The 22,305-nt window shown below is 38.0% G+C and overlaps 2 protein-coding genes across 2 annotated transcripts in view; one reads left to right on the top strand and one right to left on the bottom strand.

Moving 5' to 3' along the window:
* Nucleotides 1-22,305, bottom strand: part of LOC123936669 (A disintegrin and metallopeptidase domain 3-like) — a 219,908-nt gene that overhangs the window by 171,246 nt on the left and 26,357 nt on the right. The gene's annotated exons all lie outside the window — the stretch shown is intronic.
* On the top strand, nucleotides 14-22,272 carry IDO1 (indoleamine 2,3-dioxygenase 1). The gene is made up of 10 exons (XM_045997153.1): nucleotides 14-220; nucleotides 4,530-4,625; nucleotides 4,747-4,866; nucleotides 14,687-14,805; nucleotides 16,282-16,296; nucleotides 18,032-18,131; nucleotides 18,881-18,998; nucleotides 20,033-20,084; nucleotides 20,538-20,686; nucleotides 21,684-22,272. Exons 1-10 carry the CDS (start codon nucleotides 122-124, stop codon nucleotides 21,998-22,000), a joined length of 1,185 nt encoding a protein of 394 aa, XP_045853109.1. The 5' UTR covers nucleotides 14-121; the 3' UTR covers nucleotides 22,001-22,272.

Below are 22,305 nucleotides of genomic sequence, written 5' to 3'. Positions count from 1 at the left end.
GAAGTAATTTCTTACTGCCTACGTGTTAAGTATGTGGTCATTGGCTATGGCAACCTTTATAATAAATAGATGCTCTGAAACCCCTTCAAACTGAGAAGGACCAAAGGAGAAGACTGCAAGGATGGCACATAATGAAACAGTTCTTATGGGAAGTTCTCAGGAAATTTTCAAAAAATACCATATAGATGAAGAGGTGGGCTTCGCTCTGCCAAAACCACTGGTAAGACGGGATACTGAGACATGGGCAAAAATGTTTTATTATCATTGCTAACCTGGACAAGTTTACTTCTATTGAACAAATGTGGTTCAGTAATTTTTACTAAACAAATGGATAAAGCAGTGCCAAAATTAGAGGCAGATTTTAATAAACTATTCATACTTAACTTAAAATTTTCTGCCTAGAAATTTAGTATTAAATGCAATTTTTAGTTACCTTACACAGATAAGGAAAGTGATGAGATAAGGAAACTATCAAAGTCTTTTGATTTAATGCAACTGCATTTTTGGGGGGCATTTTGAAAAAGCCAAAGTAATAAATGATCCATGACTCAAAGGAACCCCCTTTCTTGGGTGATATAGCATAAACTGAATGAAATATATGTGCCTGCTTTAATTAGGTTTTTGAGATGATATATCAAGCAACTTTCTGTTGTATTAATAGTGCGTGTTGTTACTAAGCATAAGATTCAAATGAGTCTAAATTACCTTTTTTAAAAAAAAAAGATTTTATTTATTTATTTGACAGACAGATCACAAGTAGGCAGAGAGAGACAGGGGAGATGATCAGAGAGCCTGATGCGGGGCTCAATCCCAGGACCCTGAGATCATGACCTGAGCCGAAGGCAGAGGCTTTAACCCACTGAGCCACCCAGGTGCCCTTAAATTACCTTTTTTTTTACAACCTTGCTTACAAATAGTAAGACATGTAAACGTTTGCCTTTAAAACTACATTTTTCTAAGTCATATTCCAAAGAATGCCATGAAAACCATCTTATCTATTTCAATTATCAAATATTTATAAAGCATCTTTAAGCAATTTACAAATATTTTTACTTCATCTTTACAAACATGCTAAAAGGTATCCTAAATTTTCCTGATGAGAAATTTAAGTCATGCCGAATTTATGTAATTACCGAAACTCATACAGCTAACAATGACAGAGATGAAATGTGATCCTGACTAATCTGGCTCCAGAGTTAATGATCTTAAAATTATTATAATATGCTGCTTCTCTTAATAGAAGAAGGTATCATAAAGCATTACTTTCCCCCTACCCCACTCCTGAGTTTAATAAGGTTCATGAGATTCCAAGCAATTTCTAAGAACCAGTTGCATATTGTGACAATTCTATATACAAGTATGTATCTATTTATTGTGGCTCAGACTCTGTATTCCAGAGGACATCTTTTATCTTAGAGAGAGAGAGCGAGAGAATGAACGAGGGATGGGCAGAGGGAGAGACGATCTCAAGCAGACTCCCTGCTGAGTGCAGAGCCTGATACAGGGTTCAATCTCACTAAGCTGAGATCATGACCTGAGCTAAAACCAAGGGTCGGACGCTCAACTGACTGAGCCATCCAAGTTCCCCTAGAGGGCATCTTTAAATGCAGCAAATACATTTTCTAATTTGACTGTACTTAGAAATAACATCCTGTAAATCCTTATATAATAAAGGCAAATCTAAAGCAAATTCTTCCTCCCAATCTTATTCTTCTCTTCGAATTATTAATTTTTAAAAAATATTTTATTTATTTGACAGAGAGAAATCACAACTAGACAGAGAGGCAGGCAGAGAGAGAGGAGGAAGCAGGCTCCCTGCTGAGCAGAGAGCCCGATGCGGGGCTGGATCCCAGGACCCTGGGTTCATGACCTGAGCCGAAGGGAGGCTTTAGCCCACTTTAGCCCACCCAGATGCCCCTTCAAATTATTAATTTAATTTAATGTTATTGCTAAAAGCACCTAGTTTACCTTATATTTGCAAATCAGTTAATACTCAGACTTGCTACTGTTTCATTCAAGCACACCAAAGTGAGAAAATAAGATGGTTTTGAACATGTACAGTGGTACAAGAACAAAAATCATTTTCAGGAACTGTGAAACCTCATATCATTTTTCCCCCACAATAAGTTCTCTTAAAATTAAGACAATTGGGGTGCCTGGGTGGGTCCTGGAATCAAGCCCTGCATTGGGCTCTCTGCTCAGCAGGGAACCTGCTTCCCCCTCTCTCTCTGCCTGCTTCTGTGTCTACTTGTAATCTCTGTCTGTCAAATAAATAAATAAAATCTTTAAAAAAAAAAAAGACAATTATGGTAGTTATGGAGAGCTCTAGAACAGATTCCAAGGGATAAAACCCCCAAACCAAAGCAAAGCAAAACCCTTCCTGAACTGTTTAAAAAATAATATTGTGGGGCACCTGGGTGGCTCAGTGGGTTAAAGCCTCTGCCTTCAGCTCAGGTCATGATCCCAGAGTCTTGGGATCGAGCCCCGCATCGGGCTCTCTGCTCAATGGGGAGCCTGTTTCCCTTCCTCTCTCTCTGCCTACTTGTGATCTCTGTCTGTCAAATAAATAAATAAAATCTTAAAAAAAAATAATGTTGCTACTTAAGATGCTTAGGAAGTTAGATCATGTCCTGAAACAAGAAAAATAAATTAGGACCTATTTTTATTTCTTCACTGAAGATCTTTCCTTGAAATTATAAACTCAAAAAGGTCCATTTCACCTCATAAAGTCTATTATCTTTCTATTACAAAGGAAAATGATATATCTTCTAATTCTACAAAATACATTCTATAATCTAGCAGTAGTTGAATGACCTGCTGCGTTATTTTTCACTGATTTATATTATACCATTTAAGCACCCTCCGAACCAGAATTGTGTGTGTGTGTGTGTATATACACTTCTTATATATCTTTATATATATATATATATATATATATATATATATAAAGATTTTATTTATTTATTTATTTGAGAGAGAGAGCACAAACAGAGGGAGCAGTAGGCAGAGAGAAAAGGAGGTTCCTCACTGAGCAAGGAGCCCAATGTGGGCCTCGATCTTGGAACCCTAGGATCATGACCTGAGCTGAAAGCAGATGCTTAACTTACAAAACAACCAGGCATCCCTGAACCAGAAGTTATTATTGATTGAATTTTACATCTGTTGATAGTTCTGTCAAATAAGAGGCTAATCATGATATATAGCCAAAAAAAAAAAAATCCATCATTTGGGGAAAATAGTAACAACCAAAAATTCAGTTGTGTTACATGGCAGAAGACAAAACAAAACAAAAAGATATATGTATTACTAAAAACACTAGATGATAGCATTTTTTGTGGATAGGGAGAAAAATTCAGAGAAACAAGAAAAGTGACTATCTAGTGCTTGGATCTTTCATTGTTAAAAATCTGCCCTGACAGAGACAAAGACTCTTCAGTTACCTGCAGCCTGTGAAAATGTTTGAATTTTATGTTACATTTGCCTTTTTGTCTTATAACTTACTTATAATATTAACTTTGTTTTGTAGCTTAAAACTTCATCTACGTTGGTTTGAGTTCATCTAATTTTGCTATGTCTCCATAGTTCAGAACTGATGACCTCAAGGACAAGTCTGGAAATAGCTTAATGAAGGAGGAATGGGGAAAGAGCATATGGGAAGTTGTGCAGAGATCTGAATCTCATTTCAGGGTGTTATCTAGGTCTTTGTTACATGTTTTCCCTTGAGATGAAAGTAAAAATATAATAAGATCCAAGGAGACACTTTTGTTTGGCTTTTATTTGCACTTACTGGATGAAATATAAGCCTATAGTACCAAAGCAGACAATCAATATGGAAATATACAGCATTTCCTACATGTCCAGTATCGTCCCAGGTTCTGTGAGAAATAGAAAATTAAAAGCATGATAAAATCCTTGCCCTCAGATAGTGGGATTTTAAAAGAGCATTGATTTTTCAAAGCTGGAAATACTTATACATTCAATGACAATAAACTACGTATTCAAAACAACTTCATAAACTGAGCTTTGCTTTCCTTATTTATGAAATGGAGATAACAATCAACATTTTTGGTCATTATAACATTTAAATATTTATTGAGCAAAATGCCTAGTCTGTTGCTGACATCTAAAAAAAAAAAATCTCATTTTTCTTCCATTCAAAAAAATTTTTAATTTAGCCAGGAAGAAAAAATAAATAGCAGATAACAATAAATTACTTAACAGTGTAAAGGTATAATACATAGGATGCACAATTGGGTCTACAAGGAATAATCAGGATGATTTTAGCGGACCTTTTGAGATGAACTGTGAAAAAGAGGCAGGTGAAAGCGCTTGAGAAGAGAAAAAGAAGGTTGTGAGCCCTGGGTGTGCAGGTGGCAATGCAGGGACTGGAGTTACTGGACAGGTAAGTGTGTGACAGGACAGTATTGCACAGAACAGATCTAGAGGCAAGATAGACTATCAGTCAGAAGAAAAACTATTTTGTAAAAACTTTTGCTACTACATAAAAGTCCCCTTTCTTTTTTTTTCAGGAGAAGCTACCTCCGCCTTATGATGAATGGATTTCCATCGCTAAGAATCTACCAGAACTGATTGAAAAAAATAAACTACGGGAAAGAGTTGACCAGGTCTGGAAAAGCATTACATTACATTACATTACTCCTATGATAGCTTCTTAACATTTTTAACCTGGCTTTGAAGCTGCGCTATCACCCATATCGATTTGAGTTCAACCTCTTTTATTTTCAGTTACAAATTCACAGTATTGATGGCCTCAAAGATCACAAGTCACAGCGCCTTGCACATCTGACCCTGGGGTATATCACCATGGCATATGTGTGGAATCAAGGTGACAAAGATGTTCGAGAGGTTTGGAGATTTTTTTGATATTTCTTATGCTACATGACAATTTATATCCAATTGAATGTAAAAACATTCTGAAAGTATTATAGCTAGATTTTGTGATGCTTGGATAACAGGAGAAAAATAAAAAGGAAAATAATCATTCACTGATTTAATATCCAACTGCTATCATTATTGGATTTTTAATCTCTTACTTATGAAACACACTTGCTCTATCCTGTGTATATAGATGTATGTTCTGTATCTTTCTCTGAAAGTATACCGTAAGCATTTCTTAGTTAGTACACAGTCCTTCTAATCATCATTTGAAATCACTTTATAGTTTTTTACTGAGTTCCTGAACTTCATTTATTCTGTACTTGTTTTTAATATTTTACCATTGTAAATGATACCATAATCAATATATTTGAATATGAAATGTTTTCTCTGTTAATGAGTTTTGGGAGATGTGAACATATTATGGCTTTTCTTAATATTAAAGTGCTATCTTACATCCGTCAACACGGAAGAATGTATGGGTTTCACTCTACTCTCGTGAACAGTAGATAACTTTAGATTTAAAATAATATCATCTTGTATTTTATCTGACAATTCTAATTTCATGAAATCAGTGCAGACTGTAATACTGACTCTTTAAGCAACAAAGAGATAAAATAGATTCCAGAAGCACCTTCTGCCATTTAGGGAAGATTTTTTTCCCTGCTTGACAAAAGTAACTGGAATGTTACCTTGTTTGTCTTTCCACATCCTGTTTAAATATACAACAACACATACTGTCCACCTATGTGATGTGTTATCCCCTGATATCTGAACAAAAGGAAAAAGCTGCTCTGCATAATCATGGGAACATCTTATATTTCTTTATAATCATTAAACTATCATGTCTAGATTTTTGAAGACATAAAGGTATAAGATAGCCTGACAACCTAAGCACTCAGCCTCACTAGACTTGCTCAAATCTGAGCCTAGCTAAATGTGTAAGCATTGTATAGAAAGATCATCAATAACAAAGGCAGCCTGTGCTAGGTGCAGAAGCACAAGAGCCCAGAATAGCTAAAGAGTAGTTGGTATAATAATGAAAGTGGGAAGGAAGAAGTGGGACCTGAACTACTTTTTTTTTTCCCCATTTTTATTTTTTTCAGCATAACAGTATTCATTGTTTTTGCACAACACCCAGTGCTCCATGCAAAACGTGCCCTCCCTATTACCCACCACCTGTTCCCCCAACCTCCCACCCCTGACCCTTCAAAACCCTCAGGTTGTTTTTCAGAGTCCATAGTCTCTTATGGTTCGCCTCCCCTCCCCAATGTCCATAGCCCCCTCCCCCTCTCCCAATCCCCCTCCCCCCAGCAACCCCCAGTTTGTTTTGTGAGATTAAGAGTCATTTATGGTTTGTCTCCCTCCCAATCCCATCTTGTTTCATTTATTCTTCTCCTATCCCCCTAACCCCCCATGTTACATCTCCACGTCCTCATATCAGGGAGATCATATGATAGTTGTCTTTCTCCAATTGACTTATTTCACTAAGCATGATACCCTCAAGTTCCATCCACGTCGTCGCAAATGGCAAGATTTCATTTCTTTTGATGGCTGCATAGTATTCCATTGTGTATATATACCACCTCTTCTTTATCCATTCATCTGTTGATGGACATCTAGGTTCTTTCCATAGTTTGGCTATTGTAGACATTGCTGCTATAAACATTCCGGTACACGTGCCCCTTCGGATCACTACGTTTGTATCTTTAGGGTAAATACCCAGTAGTGCAATTGCTGGGTCATAGGGTAGTTCAATTTTCAACATTTTGAGGAACCTCCATGCTGTTTTCCAGAGTGGTTGCACCAGCTTGCATTCCCACCAACAGTGGAGGAGGGTTCCCCTTTCTCCGCATCCTCGCCAGCATCTCTCATTTCCTGACTTGTTAATTTTAGCCATTCTGACTGGTGTGAGGTGGTATCTCATTGTGGTTTTGATTTGTATTTCCCTGATGCCGAGTGACATGGAGCACTTTTTCATGTGTCTGTTGGCCATCTGGATGTCTTCTTTGCAGAAATGTCTGTTCATGTCCTCTGCCCATTTCTTGATTGGATTGTTTGTTCTTTGGGTGTTGAGTTTGCTAAGTTCCTTATAGATTTTGGATACTAGCCCTTTATCTGATATGTCGTTTGCAAATATCTTCTCCCATTCTGTCAGTTCTCTTTTGGTTTTGTTAACTGTTTCCTTTGCTGTGCAAAAGCTTTTGATCTTGATGAAATCCCAATAGTTCATTTTTGCCCTTGTTTCCCTTGCCTTTGCCGATGTTCCTAGGAAGATGTTGCTACGGCTGAGGTCGAAGAGGTTGCTGCCTGCATTCTCCTCAAGGATTTGGATGGATTCCTTTCTCACATTGAGGTCCTTCATCCATTTTGAGTCTATTTTCGTGTGTGGTGTAAGGAAGTGGTCCAATTTCATTTTTCTGCATGTGGCTGTCCAATTTTCCCAGCACCATTTATTGAAGAGGCTGTCTTTTTTCCATTGGACATTCTTTCCTGCTTTGTCGAAGATTAGTTGACCATAGAGTTGAGGGTCGATTTCTGGGCTCTCTATTCTGTTCCACTGATCTATGTGTCTGTTTTTGTGCCAGTACCATGCTGTCTTGATGATGACAGCTTTGTAATAGAGCTTGAAGTCCGGAAATGTGATGCCACCCACTTTGGCTTTCTTTTTCAATATTCCTTTGGCTATTCGAGGTCTTTTCTGGTTCCATATGAATTTGAGGATTCTTTGTTCCATTTCTTTGAAAAAAATGGATGGTATTTTGATAGGGATTGCATTAAATGTGTAGATTGCTTTAGGTAGCATGGACATTTTCACAATATTTATTCTTCCAATCCAGGAGCATGGAACATTTTTCCATTTCTTTGTGTCTTCCTCAATTTCTTTCATGAGTACTTTATAATTTTCTGTGTATAGATTCTTAGCCTCTTTGGTTAGGCTTATTCCTAGGTATCTTATAGTTTTGGGTGCAATTGTAAATGGGATTGACTCCTTAATTTCTCTTTCTTCTGTCTTGTTGTTGGTGTACAGAAATGCAACTGATTTCTGTGCATTGATTTTATATCCTGACACTTTACTGAATTCCTGTACAAGTTCTAGCAGTTTTGGAGTGGAGTCTTTTGGGTTTTCCACATATAGTATCATATCATCTGCGAAGAGTGATAGTTTGACTTCTTCTTTGCCGATTTGGATGCCTTTAATTTCTTTTTGTTGTCTGATTGCTGAAGCTAGGACTTCTAGTATTATGTTGAATAGCAGTGGTGATAATGGACATCCCTGCCGTGGTCCTGACCTTAGCGGAAAAGCTTTCAGTTTTTCTCCATTGAGAATGATATTTGTGGTGGGTTTTTCATAGATGGCTTTGATAATATTGAGGTATGTGCCCTCTATCCCTACACTTTGAAGAGTTTTGATCAGGAAGGGATGCTGTACTTTGTCAAATGCTTTTTCAGCATCTATGGAGAGTATCATATGGTTCTTGTTCTTTCTTTTATTAATGTGTTCTATCACATTGATTGATTTGCGGATGTTGAACCAACCCTGCAGCCCTGGAATAAATCCCACTTGATCGTGGTGAATAATCCTTTTAATGTACTGTTGAATCCTATTGGCTAGTATTTTGGCGAGAATTTTTGCGTCTGTGTTCATCAAGGATATTGGTCTGTAGTTCTCTTTTTTGGTGGGATCCTTGTCTGGTTTTGGGATCAAGGTGATGCTGGCCTCATAAAATGAGTTTGGAAGTTTTCCTTCCATTTCTATTTTTTGGAACAGTTTCAGGAGAATAGGAATGAGTTCTTCTTTAAATGTTTGGTAGAATTCCCCTGGGAATCCGTCTGGCCCTGGGCTTTTGTTTGTTTGGAGATTTTTGATGACTGTTTCAATCTCCTTACTGGTTATGGGCCTGTTCAGGTTATCTATGTCTTCCTGGTTCAGTTGTGGTAGTTTATATGTCTCTAGGAATGCATCCATTCCTTCCAGATTGTCCAATTTGTTGGCGTAGAGTTGCTCATAGTATGTTCTTATAATTGTCTATATTTCTTTGGTGTTAGTTGTGATCTCTCCTCTTTCATTCATGATTTTATTTATTTGGGTCCTTTCTCTTTTCTTTTTGATGAGTCTGGCCAGGGGTTTATCAATCTTATTGATTCTTTCAAAGAACCAGCTCCTAGTTTCATTGATTTTTTCTATTGTTTTTTTTGGTTTCTATTTCATTGATTTCTGCTCTGGTCTTTATGATTTCTCTTCTCCTGCTGGGTTTAGGGTTTCTTTCTTGTTCTTTCTCCAGCTCCTTTAGGTGTATGGTTAGGTTGTGTACTTGAGACCTTTCTTGTTTCTTGAGAAAGGCTTGTACCGCTATATATTTTCCTCTCAGGACTGCCTTTGCTGTGTCCCATAGATTTTGAACTGTTGTGTTTCATTATCATTTGTTTCCATGAATTTTTTCAGTTCTTCTTTAATTTCCTGGTTGACCCATTCATTCTTTTTTTTTTTTTTTTTTAATTTGACAGAGAGAGATCGTAAGTAGACAGAGAGGCAGGCAGAGAGAGAGAGGGAAGCAGGCTCGCCGCCGAGCAGAGAGCCCGATGCGGGACTCGATCCCAGGACCCTGAGATCATGACCTGAGCCGAAGGCAGCGGCTTAACCCACTGAGCCACCCAGGCGCCCCGACCCATTCATTCTTTAGAAGGATGCTGTTTAGTCTCCATGTATTTGGGTTCTTTCCAGCTTTCCTCTTGTGATTGAGTTCTAGCTTCAGAGCATTGTGGTCTGAAAATATGCAGGGAATGATCCCAATCTTTTGATACCGGTTGAGACCTGATTTGTGACCCGGGATGTGATCTATTCTGGAGAAGGTTCCATGTGCACTAGAGAAGAATGTGTATTCTGTTGCTTTGGGATGAAATGTTCTGAATAGATCTGTGATGTCCATCTGGTCCAGTGTGTCATTTAAGGCCTTTATTTCCTTGTTGATCTTTGGCTTGGATGATCTGTCCATTTCAGTGAGGGGAGTGTTCAAGTCCCCTACTATTATTGTATTATTATTGATGTGTTTCTTTGATTTTGTTATTAATTGGTTGATATAGTTGGCTGCTCCCACGTTAGGGGCATAGATATTTAAAATTGTTAGATCTTCTTGTTGGACAGACCCTTTGAGTAGGATATAGTGTCCTTCCTCATCTCTTATTATAGTCTTTGGCTGAAAATCTAATTGATCTGATATAAGGATTGCCACCCCAGCTTTCTTTTGATGCCCATTAGCATGGTAAATTGTTTTCCACACCCTCACTTTAAATCTGGAGGTGTCTTCACGTCTAAAATGAGTTTCTTGTAGGCAACTTATAGATGGGTTTTGTTTTTTTCTCCATTCTGATACCCTGTGTCTTTTGATTGGGGCATTTAGCCCATTAACATTCAGGGTAACTATTGAGAGATATGAATTTAGTGCCGTTATTAGTCTGTAAGGTGACTGTTACTGTATATTGTCTCTGTACCTTTCTGATCTACTACTTTTAGGCTCTCTCTTTGCTTAGAGGACCCCTTTCAATATTTCCTGGAGAGCTGGTTTGGTGTTTGCAAATTCTTTCAGTTTTTGTTTGTCCTGGAAGCTTTTTATCTCTCCTTCTATTTTCAATGATAGCCTAGCTGGATAGAGTATTCTTGGCTGCATGTTTTTCTCGTTTAGTGCTCTGAATATATCATGCCAGCTCTTTCTGGCCTGCCAGGTCTCTGTGGATAAGTCTGCTGCCAATCTAATATTTTTACCATTGTATGTTACAGACTTCTTTTCTCGGGCTGCTTTCAGGATTTTCTCTTTGTCACTAAGACTTGTAAATTTTACTATTAGTTGACGGGGTGTTGACCTATTCTTGTTGACTTTGAGGGGGGTTCTCTGCACCTCCTGGATTTTGATGCTTGTTCCCTTTGCCATATTAGGGAAATTCTCTCCAATGATTCTCTCCAATAGACCTTCTGCTCCCCTCTCTGTTTCTTCTTCTTCTGGAATCCCAATTATTCTAATGTTGTTTCGTCTTATGGTGTCACTTATCTCTCGAATTCTCCCCTCATGGTCCAGTAGCTGTTTGTCCCTCTTTTGTTCGGCTTCTTTATTCTCTGTCATTTGGTCTTCTATATCACTAATTCTTTCTTCTGCCTCATTTATCCTAGCAGTGAGAGCCTTGATAGCTTTTTTGATTTCAACTTGGTTAGACTTTAGTTCTTTAATTTCTCCAGAAAGGGCTTTAATATCTCCAGAGAGGGTTTCTCTAATATCTTCCATGCCTTTTTCGAGCCTGGCTATAACGTTCAGAATCATCATTCTGAACTCTTGATCTGACATATTACCAATGTCTGTGTTGATTAGGTCCCTAGCCTTCGGTACTGTCTCTTGTTCTTTTGTTTGTGGTGATTTTTTCCGCCTTGTCATTTTGTCCAGATAAGAGGATATGAAGGAGCAAATAAAATACTAAAAGGGTGGCAAAGACCCCAGAAAAATGCGCTGTAACCAAATGAGAAGAGACCCCAAATTGTGGGGGGGGAGAAAGGGGATAGAAAGAGGTTCAGAAAAAAAAAATTTAAAAAATAAAACAAATAAAGAAAAGATATAAAAAAGAAAGAAAAAATATATATATTTAGATAAACTAGTCAAAAAACGTTAAAAAAGAAAAGGGTAAAAGTTTTAAAAAATTTAGCAGAAGAAGAAAAAAGAAAAAAAATTGAAAAAAGAAAAAAGAAAAAAAAATTGAAGTAGCCGCAAGACTAACGAATCATGGGGAGAAAGCCATGAGTTCCGTGCTTTGCTTTCTCCTCCTCTGGAATTGCGCTGCTTTCCTAGGAGTTGAACCTACTTTCCTTGATAGATGAACTTCGTCCTGGCTGGATATTTTGTTGATCTTCTGGGGGAGGGGCCTGTTGTAGTGACTCTCAAGTGTCTTTGCCCGAGGCGGGATTGCACCGCCCTTACCGGCGGCCGGACTAAGTAATCGGCTCGGGTTCGCTTTTGGGAGCTTCTGTTCCCTGAATGCTTTCCGTAGAGTTCCGGAGGACGGAATGAAAATGGCGGCCTCCTAGTCTCCGGCCCGGAGGAGTTGAGAGCCCGGGGCCCCACTCCTCAGTGTGCCCCCAGAGGACAGCACCCAATCACTCCTGTATCCCCAGCCTCCAGCCGCGCTCCGAGCTCACCCAGCCCACGACCAGTTCAAGGTAACCCCGAGCTGAGAGTTCAGTCCTCGGCTCTGTCTCTGTAGCTGGCTTCTCTGTTCTAATACCTGCGAGCTCTGCGACACTCCGACAACCCCGATCCTTCTGTGACCCTGCGGGACCTGGGGCCACGCTGACCCCGTGTGGGCTTCACCCTGGTTTAGCCTCTGGAGCAATGTCGCTCAGTGGAACAGACTTTTAAAAGTCCTGATTTTGTGCTCCGTTGCTCCGCCGCTTGCCGGGAGCCGGCCCCTCCCCCCACGGTCTATCTTCACGTCGTTTTAGATTCACTTCTCTGCCAGTCCTACCTTTCAGAAAGTGGTTGATTTTCTGTTTCTAGAGTTGCTGTTCTTCTTCTCTTCGATCTCCCATTGGATTTGTAGGTGTTTGCAGTGTTTAGATAAGCTATCGAGCTGATCTCCTGCTACCTGATGTAGTTTCAGCCTGCTACTTCTCCGCCATCTTGACTCCTCCCCTCCCTGAACTACTTTTTGAAAGATTGGTAGAGCTAACCCAAAGAGGAGAGGAGCAGAAAAGAGAAAGAAAGAATCAGCAAAAAATATGGAGACCAGAGTGTAATGGGTTAATCAAAAGACAATAAATTTATGAGACTGAAGTCAGAGTTATAAAACAAAACATGGAAATATATTTTCAATGTATCTAGTTTTTATATACTACGTTATTCCAAAAAGGATTTCGTGAGTGCTGTGAAGTGTGTAAACCTGGTGATTCACAGACCTGTGCCCCTGGGGATAAAAATACATTATATGTTTATAAAAAAAAAAAAAAGAAAGGATGAATACCCAACTTTTGTAGCAACATGGACGGGACTGGAATTGATTATGCTGAGGAGGGCACGTATTGCATGGAGCACTGGGTGTTGTGCAAAAACAATGAATACTGTTACGCTGAAAAAAATAAATAAATAAATTTAAAATGTCAAAAAAAAAAAACGGATTTCAGAAGCCAGCAACAAATATATTTAAGTGAGGAAACTGTAGGAAAGAAAAGTAAATGGATAAAAAATAAGATACATCAATATAAGGCACAATTTTCCTCAGATTGGGCTAGAAACTAGCATCTGAGTTTCTTAGTAACTGCATGTCTCTAATAGAATAAGATGTGTTTGAACATTTCTTTTTCCCAAGTCATTTCACATTAACTTTTTAATTAAGCAACTTTCCTTTTGTTTCCCTTTGATCTTTTCTTTAATTCAGAAAGAGCAAAAAATTTCCTTTGAAACAAGCAAATCAGTTGCAAACCAAAATATTTCAATTCCCAGAGGCACAAGCTCTGCACCGGGAAGCACACATCCAGGTGTCACTTTGATAGCCAATGTTTTTCCTTCTAACATTTTGTTCTCTTTGTTAAGCCATCATCTCCAGGTGTATTCAGTTAATACAGAGCCGCTTAGGTTATAGCTCCCATGAGTCTTGCAGAACTGTGGAGAGGACCTCATCATCATACCGCCTCTACCATTGCAATCCCACTGCCCACAGCTCCAGATGAGCTACACATCCCTGTCCTTTGCCTGGTTGGATACAAATATTCCAACCATCAGCTGCTGATGACAAGGGTGACCTTAATTACTATATGGGACCATCTAGTTATAAACCAAATGATAGTTAGATGAGGAAGTCAGGGAGATAAAGAATAAAAGGTCAGCATTATGACTAATAGAAGTCATATTGGAAAATATGTTGGAAACATAGTTGGAAAATATGGCTTGCATGTGTGGTGACAATGGGCCTGCTAGGAAAGCATTTACCCATCGGGATTGCCCATGGGGGTAGGAGCCTTTTAGAGTGTGGCCAGGCACAGAGCAGATCCAGAGTAATAGGCTCAGGAAAAAAGAGTTGAAGACAAAGTCGGCTGAGCAGCAGTCCCACTCCCACACTCAATGGTTAGATAAGCCTCTATACCTCCTCTGAGGAAGGGTGAGTGAAAGAGCCGAGTATCAGTCCACTTGGTATACTCGCATGGAAACAGAAAAGAAGGCTAAAGGGGATTCCTTCTGCTGACACAAGCAAGTCTTCAAGGATGAGCCCCAACGTCACTCTAAAAAATCATCCAGGAGAGGGTTTCTGTCAGCGCTGCGCTGAAGGGCAGCCAACCACTTACCCTTTTACTATGTATCATATCCCAAAGTCTTAATTACAAGTGACTTTGAGTTTCTTGAAGACAATTGACTTTATTCTTGTATTGCCTGTTGACAAAGAGCTCCTCACATAGAGGAACTGCCTAACAAATATTCATGGGATGGATGCATGAATAAATAAATGACTACAAGTAACTCCAGGCCATTAGAAAGTCAAGGATGCATCCTTGATCCTTGTACCCTCTACCTCCTTTTTCTCTGACTAGATTATGTACACAACCCACATCTAAAACATAAACATTTAATGATTATTAGGACTAAGTTATGAAACGAGGAAGGGAAAATTATGATTGTTTTGTTTCAGAGTGCCGTGATGAACAGCTCATGTTTTGGCACTAATAGAGTAGTTGGAATGGTAGCAGGAAAAGAGGTAGCAGAAAGACGAAAATGTAAGACACTCCAAAGGTTAATACTAAATTTTGTGTTTTCATTAGGTCCTGCCAAAGAATATTGCTGTTCCTTACTGTGAACTCTCTGAGAAGCTGGGTCTGCCTCCTATTCTGGTTTATGCAGACTGTGTCTTGGCAAACTGGAAGAAAAAGGATCCCAATGGGTATGTGAACTGTGATTATAACAAAAACTAAAGAAGTGCATGCTATTTTAATCAATAGGGCGCTAGTCACTGGTTTAATTTTCGGCAGTACAGCTTTCTTCTCTGTTTGGGGGGTATGATTTCTTTTGCTGGCATATAACTAAAAATATATAAAAGAAAGTTGTGTTATTTGTTATGCTCCACAAATAAGTGAAACCATATGATACTTGACTCTTTCTGCTTGACTTATTTCGGGGAAGGAAGTTGAGGGAAATTGGAAGGGGAGGCGAACCATAAGAGACTATGGACTCTGAAAGACAACCTGAGGGTTTTGAAGGGGCGGGGGTGGGAGGTTGGGGGAACCAGGTGGTGGGTAATAGGGAGGGCACGTATTGCATGGAGCACTGGGTGTTGTGCAAAAACAATGAATACTGTTACACTGAAAAAATAAATAAAATAAAAAATAAATTAATTAATTAATTAAAAAAAAAAAGAAAGTTGTGAAGTGCACCAACCTAACTGTTCAGTTTGTTGATTTTGCCTGTTCTATATGCAGGGTTAGCTCTAAGCAAGATACAGAATATCACCTCTGTGGCTCATTCAGTTTTCTCCTCTACATCCAAGTAAACCTATTCTGATTTGTCATATTAAAAATTAATTTTTTCTGATATTGTATTTCATATTAATGAGATTATAGAGTATGTACTCTTTTTGTGTCTGGCTTTCCTTAATATGTTTTTGAGATTCTACAAATTTGTTTTTTAACTATTCAATTAAGTTAAAGAATTGACACATTTTCAAGAGGTGAGATTGCAATGCCTGGGCCTTCAATGCCATCTGCTGAGGATCAAGGCCCCTCCTCTCCTTTAAGCAATGTGATCTGTTACAATAAAGGGACCCGAGACTTCTGGTGCCCCAGGACTCTGGGTGTGTATCTGCAGAGGAATACTGTAGACAGCAAACTGTAAACCGAAAGGGTTTGATCTAGAAAAGAATGGAAAGTTATCGGAGAAGGAGACAAACCAGGAGAGACTCTTAACTATAGGAAACAAACTGAGGGTTGCTGGAAGGGAGGAGTGTGAGGGGTTGGGGTAACTGGGTGATGGGCATTAAGGAGGGCACTTGATATAATGAGCACTGGGTGTTATATGCAACTGATGAACTTCTGAATTCTACATCTGAAACTAATGATGTACTATATGTTGGCTAATTGAATATAAATTTAAAAAAAGGTTATTAGTAGCAACTGGTTTTGACTGACCATGTGTGTTCCTTGAATATTTATTTTTTTTACTTACAAAGTCCTAAAGTGTTTGCAATGCATAGTTGATATTTTTAAAAACCACACATGTGTATATTTTTCTCTTTTATTTATATCTTACATTTGATAATTCAGTAGTATTAAATTGAATAAGAATAACTCAAAGCTATTTGAATTTAAATTGATTTTCTCTTTCTCTTCTAATTGATCCATTGCTTCATGGCTGTTTTCACAAGGCCCATGACTTATGAGTAAGTATTTGCTTCTTACTTTATTATAAGAATTGTTATTCAAAGTGAGTATAGGTTTATCAATATCCTCTAAATGTACTTTTTAAAAGACCAAATTGAATTCAGGCAAAAAATAAGTAATTGTTTAAAGAGCAAATAATTCCAATACTTAACTAGCTCTATGACTGTGATAGGACTGTGTCTGCTTGATATTATAGCTATAGATATATACAAAAATAGCACTTGCATATATAAAAATGCAATTAATATGCATAAATGCAAAATACATATACATCTGTGTGTCTTTGACTTAATGACCACAGAGCCCAGATACATAAACCTGTTCTTTTTGACCCAATCCTTACCATTTTGAGTTTACATATCAAGCAGGGGCTAGGAGCTAGGGAAACAAAGGTAAATATCCTAGGAATAATCCTGCCCTGGTGAGGAAAGCAGATATAGGAAAATTATGTAAATTTCTTTATAATTAAGAGGAGAGTAAGAGGGTAAAGTTCTGGGAACTCCAACTAAATGAAAGGGATGAATAAGGAATCCCTGTAGTGAGTTATTTAAGCTGAGTTCCAAAGAGTAGTAGGAAGGAATTAGCTAGAAGGAAAAGATGAGTGTTCATAGTGGAGGAAACAGCAAGAGTGAAGGCCTCAAAGTAATGGAAATTGTGTTGCATTATCGGAATTGAAGGAAGGCTAGTGTCATTGATAAGTAGTGACAGATGGACGTAGTAGAAAAGGGATGGAGAAATAAATGTAGCAGAAAGATTACATAGCACTTTTGGCTATGATGAGGGGTTTAAGTAGTATCTTAAAATCAATGGGAATCCATGGAAGGTTTTTAAATGAGAGGATGATATCATCAGTCTCATTTTAAAGATGAGAACACTGAGGCAGAAACATGTCACGCAGCAAGTTAAGTTGCAGAAATGGACTGACTTCAGAGACCGTGAATTTAACTACCATGAATTTATAGATCTACAGGTATTGAGACCTTGTTTGCACTAGTGCAAAACTACAATAAAAGAGAAAATGGGGGGGGGGCACCTGGGTGGCTCAGACTGTTACATGTCTGACTCTTGGTTTCAGCTAAAGTCTTGATCTCATGGGTTCTGGGATCTAGCCCCACATAGGGCTCCACACACAGGGCAGAGTCTGCCTGAGATTTTCTCTTTCCCTCTGCCTCTACCACTGCTTGAGCTGTCTCTTTCTATTTATCTCTCTTTCAAATAAATAAGTCTTTAAAAAAAAAAAGAAAGAAACTAGGGTCTAATCAGTTATTTGCATTTCCCAAATTCATTGTAAAGCAGTTAAACCACTGAAAAATTGAATCAGGTTCACAGACAAAAATATGGACATAAATATATTTATTTAAAGCCAAAAGACTACTTAAAATTATACCTCACAATTGTCTCTATAAGCACTGAGTATGTATAAATATACAAATACAGTAATGTATATGCATGTGAAAAATTAATGAGAGAATAAAAACAGAAATGGTCTTGGTATTTCTAGTCCTAAATTCTAAAACGGAATTTCAAGTCCCAACTTACCCTACTGTTAGATCTTAGACAATGGACCTAACACTCATATTCCCAACAATGTAACATAGATAGTAAAACCTGTCATACTTACCGCACAAGATGTTTTTGAAACTAGAATGGAATAAAAATACTTGAAAACTACAAAGCACTCAAATACACCAGTATTATTGTTAAATTCTTGACTTCCTTGACTTATTTTCTTAGGAACATGGATGTTCTGTTTTGGTTTCCTGGTGGAGACTGCTGTAAAGGATTTTTCCTGGTTTCACTATTGGTGGAGATAGCAGCTGCTTCTGCAATCAAAGTACGTCCATCCCTACAAATTTTTATCTCTATTTGCATAAGCAGAGCAATCACTTAGTAACTGAACTATATTATGCATGAAATATATCTTGACTAAATAAATACTGCATTCGATTATTTAATTGGATGGTAAGTGAACATCTGGTAGAAATATTTTATTTTTGTGTATCACCTAAATAAAAAATGTAAGACCCATTTACTTATTTATTTGCTTATTTATTTTAGAGTAAGAGAGAGCACAAGCGGGAAGGGGCAGAGGGAGAGAAAGAATCTTAAGCAGGCTCCACGCGCAGCATGGAGCCTGATGGGCTGGATCTCATGACCCTGAGATCATGACGTGAGCTGAAATCCAGATTTGGATGCTTAACCCACTAAGCCACCCAGGCACCCAAAGGCCCATATATTTAGAATTAAGTTTAAAACCTTAGTAGGAGAGATGCATTTTTAATGCCGTTTGGCACTGAAACTAGATCATATAATGACATAAATCTAATGGTTTTGATGATTAGAAATAGAAATGAAACTATATAAAACTATATAGATTTATCTCTAAATGATAAATAAATAAAAATAAAACCAAACTTAATTAAATATAAGGAAATCAGTCAAACAATAAAAGGGTACTCTGCCGAAAAACAAAGTGGAAATCCTACATTTAATTTAGGGATTAAGAATTAGGAGAATTTTATTCTATGCCAATATTTAGTGCTAGGAAACCTTGTATGTTCATCTTTTTTTTTTTTTTTTAAGGTAATTCCTGATTTATTCAAGGCAGTTAAAAACGAGGACCGGAATGCTTTGCAAAAAGCACTGCGTTATGTAGCTTCTTCTCTGCAGCAAGCCCGTAAAGAGTTTGAAAATATTAATAGTAGGTATACCCAAAGACATGCAAGGCTCACAGTCACGTGCTTCTGATTTTCTGAGACTAGAGTTGTTGAGAAAGTGGAAGAAAAACACTCTCACTTAGTGGGTGTGTTTTCACTTTATCTCTCTAAATGACTATATTTTCCTGTGGAAGGTTTTATTATGTGCATTTTATGGATAAGGTAATCTAATGGAGAGATAAGATAAGTGGCCCAAGGTTACACAGGTAGTAAATTGTGAAGCCGGGTCTGCTTAACTGTAAATAATGTCATTGCCTCTCACTGAAATCATGGAGAAACCTGTTCTTAGTTCTGAAGTACTTAGCCTCTGCTTTATAGGAACTCCCAACAAATTCTGCTTTTCACAAGTTAAGTAAGAAAACAACATAGAAAAGCCACTGCGCTCAAAAGTTATTACAAAATTAAGAGCCAAAAAACAGCAATAACTAAAGTATGTAAACAAGGATTTACACACACACACACACACACACACACACAAATTGTGCCCTGCTGGACAGCCTTAACAATATGTGATTGTGTACCACTGGGCTTTGAGTTACTACTGATTCGTCCTTGGCAGGAAGAGCGACCTTTAAATCAGAAAAGTTAGTAATGTTTGGGGAGGGAGATGCGGGGATGGTGTCCATAGAGCCCCCGAGGCTCTTCTTTCTGCTTTTCATTTTGTGTAGTTTTGTTTCCTTATGTAAGTAGTTTATCTGTTATATCGGTAAGCAGATGAAATAGCTTTAAGGAAACATTGACAGTTTAATTGCTCTCCTGAAGCGGAGGCTTGGGTGGGCCTATGTTCTTTGACCCAAGCTATGTGTCAGTTGATGGTAGACCCTTTGAGTAGATGGGGGCTGCCCTCAAAAAGGTCAGGTGAATGAGAGCTTGTTCTCAGGGACTTGTTCTAAACAGGCTGACATAATGCCTTTCCTGCAGCCTAAACCAAACCCCATTATCAGTTGTTTACAATATCCTGATCTCTTCTGAAAGTTCTGATAACTGCTTAATTAAACACACCTCATCTTTTTTACAGAATATGTGGACCCGAACACATTTTACAATGTTCTTCGCATATACTTGTCTGGGTAGGTAATCTTACGCTTGAATTTGTTTTAAACAATTCTCATAAAGTACACATCAAATTCCCACTGATAGTCCCCATTATCCACTGGGTTTAGGAAATAATTCCTATCATAAAATACATGTTATAGAGAAAGAATAGACTGTCTCTCTGTTATTCTTTGCCCAAGCATGCACTGGAGTATGAACCGGAAATGTAGTCATTTAGAAACAAACAAAAAAAGAATGATCTTTGCTAGTGCAACGGTAAAATTCCATTTTTAGAATACTTTTGTTAAATTTGCTCAGACCATGTTCTTTGTCTTTCTCAAACATGAACATGAGTGGAAGGGGAGTGTGGAAGAAGAATAATGAAGTTGATCTTATGTCACTTTCCATTCATCCTCTAGTATAAGATTTTATACCAGAAAATTTGGCAATTATCCAAATAGTGATTATTTTTTTCCTTCCTGGCCTAGTTGGAAAAACAGCTCCAAACTGCCAAAGGGTCTGAAGTATGAAGGTTTCTGGGACACTCCAAGGGAGTATGCGGGGGGCAGTGCAGCCCAAAGCAGCATCTTTCAGTGCTTTGACGTTCTGCTGGGCATCCAGCAACAATCTGGTGAAGGTGAGTGGACAGTGACAAATAATAATCATCTCATATACAATAGTGTTCTAATGTCTAAAAAAATCAGCATCTCATCTGACCTTATATGATACTTGTAGAAGAATTAGTAAGGCAAGACTATATTGTCATCATCCCATTCCACAGACAGCCAAGCAGGAACTTCTATGTTTCTTTAGAGGATAAGTGATAGGCTCCTTATTAACCAGCTAGAAAGTAGTGAAGCCAGAACCAAAACCCAAGTTCATCACCCTCTCAATCTTGAGATTTGGGCATGTATATAAGGCCCCAATGGTGAAGCCCATAGCACATGTTCTGGAAATTGTATGATCAGTTTCAGAAAGAGAAAGTCACCTGAAATGGGATGGGACTGAAGTTGGGGAGGTGGAGACCTCAGTGATAAGGGGAGGCTTGGCAGTGCTCTTGGTTGGCTTACTATCCCATTCGCTCAAATTTTAAAGATGAACCAAAGGTGAAAGATGAACCGCATTCATTATATTCCTTCTAGGGGTTTAGAGCAGGCAGAAGAAGCTCCAGTAAGAACTTTTGTACTTTTCTCTCTTTTCCTAAACTTCTACATAAGTGTCAAAGGGAAACATACTGACATAGGTGAAAATATGCTTTTTTTCTTAGTTAACTCATTTATGTAAAAATTGTCCCTTAAACTCTCTTGGACTCAGTGTCATGATCTGTCAGGTATAGATTAAATATACCCTATCTATATCATCAGCTTTTTAGAAGGATCAGATACAATAGGGAAGTAAGAAAGGACACAAAAAAACTTTATCATGAAAGAACGAGTTCAGCTCATGTGGTTTTCAGCATTAAGCATATACTACAATAATTATCATTACTAATAGCAAGACCAATAGCATTAATAGGATGGTTATAAACTCAAGCTGCAATGGTGATGTGTGATCTCCTACCCACTCTTCTTCTCACATGGTTTGAGGGAATGCTTTGGCTTCTCTTCTACCTAATCTCTCTCGTGTTCTTTCAGAATCTGCTGCCACATTCCTCCAGGAAATGAGAAAATATATGCCACCAGCTCACGAGAAATTTCTTCTCTCATTAGAGTCAGGTCCCTCAGTTCGTGAATTTGTTCTTTCAAAAGGTGATACTGAGCTGCAGGCAGATTACAATGAGTGTGTGAAAGCTATGGTTTCCCTGAGAAACTATCACCTACAAATGGTAACTAAGTACATTGTGATTCCTTCATGCCAGCAAGAAACTAAAGGAACTGGAGGCACTAGCGTCATGGATTTCCTGAAGAGTGTGAGAGGTACAACTCAGAAATTCCTGCTGAGAGATAATTAATGGAACTCAAACAAGGGCACATTTTGCCAAGACAAAGATGTGTGTATTTGTGTGTATGTGACTTCTCATTATATCAGACCTATGAATTGATAATACACACCTCTTTAATAGTACTTATAAAAAATTTCAAAATGTTTTTCCAGTATCTGTGCCTTCCTTGTATGAATGTAATACAAATAAATTATATTAGATGTATTATAATCTGTATTATGTGATTAGAATATAATGATGAAATTCAATAAAAATTGATATAATAAAATGTCTAAAAATTGCTTTAGTCATAACTATAATTAAATACTCCTCCA

Source organism: Meles meles, chromosome 2 (genome assembly GCF_922984935.1).
Source record: "Meles meles chromosome 2, mMelMel3.1 paternal haplotype, whole genome shotgun sequence".
Classification (NCBI taxonomy): Eukaryota; Metazoa; Chordata; class Mammalia; order Carnivora; family Mustelidae; genus Meles; species Meles meles.
This window is presented reverse-complemented; position numbering and strand designations above follow the sequence as displayed.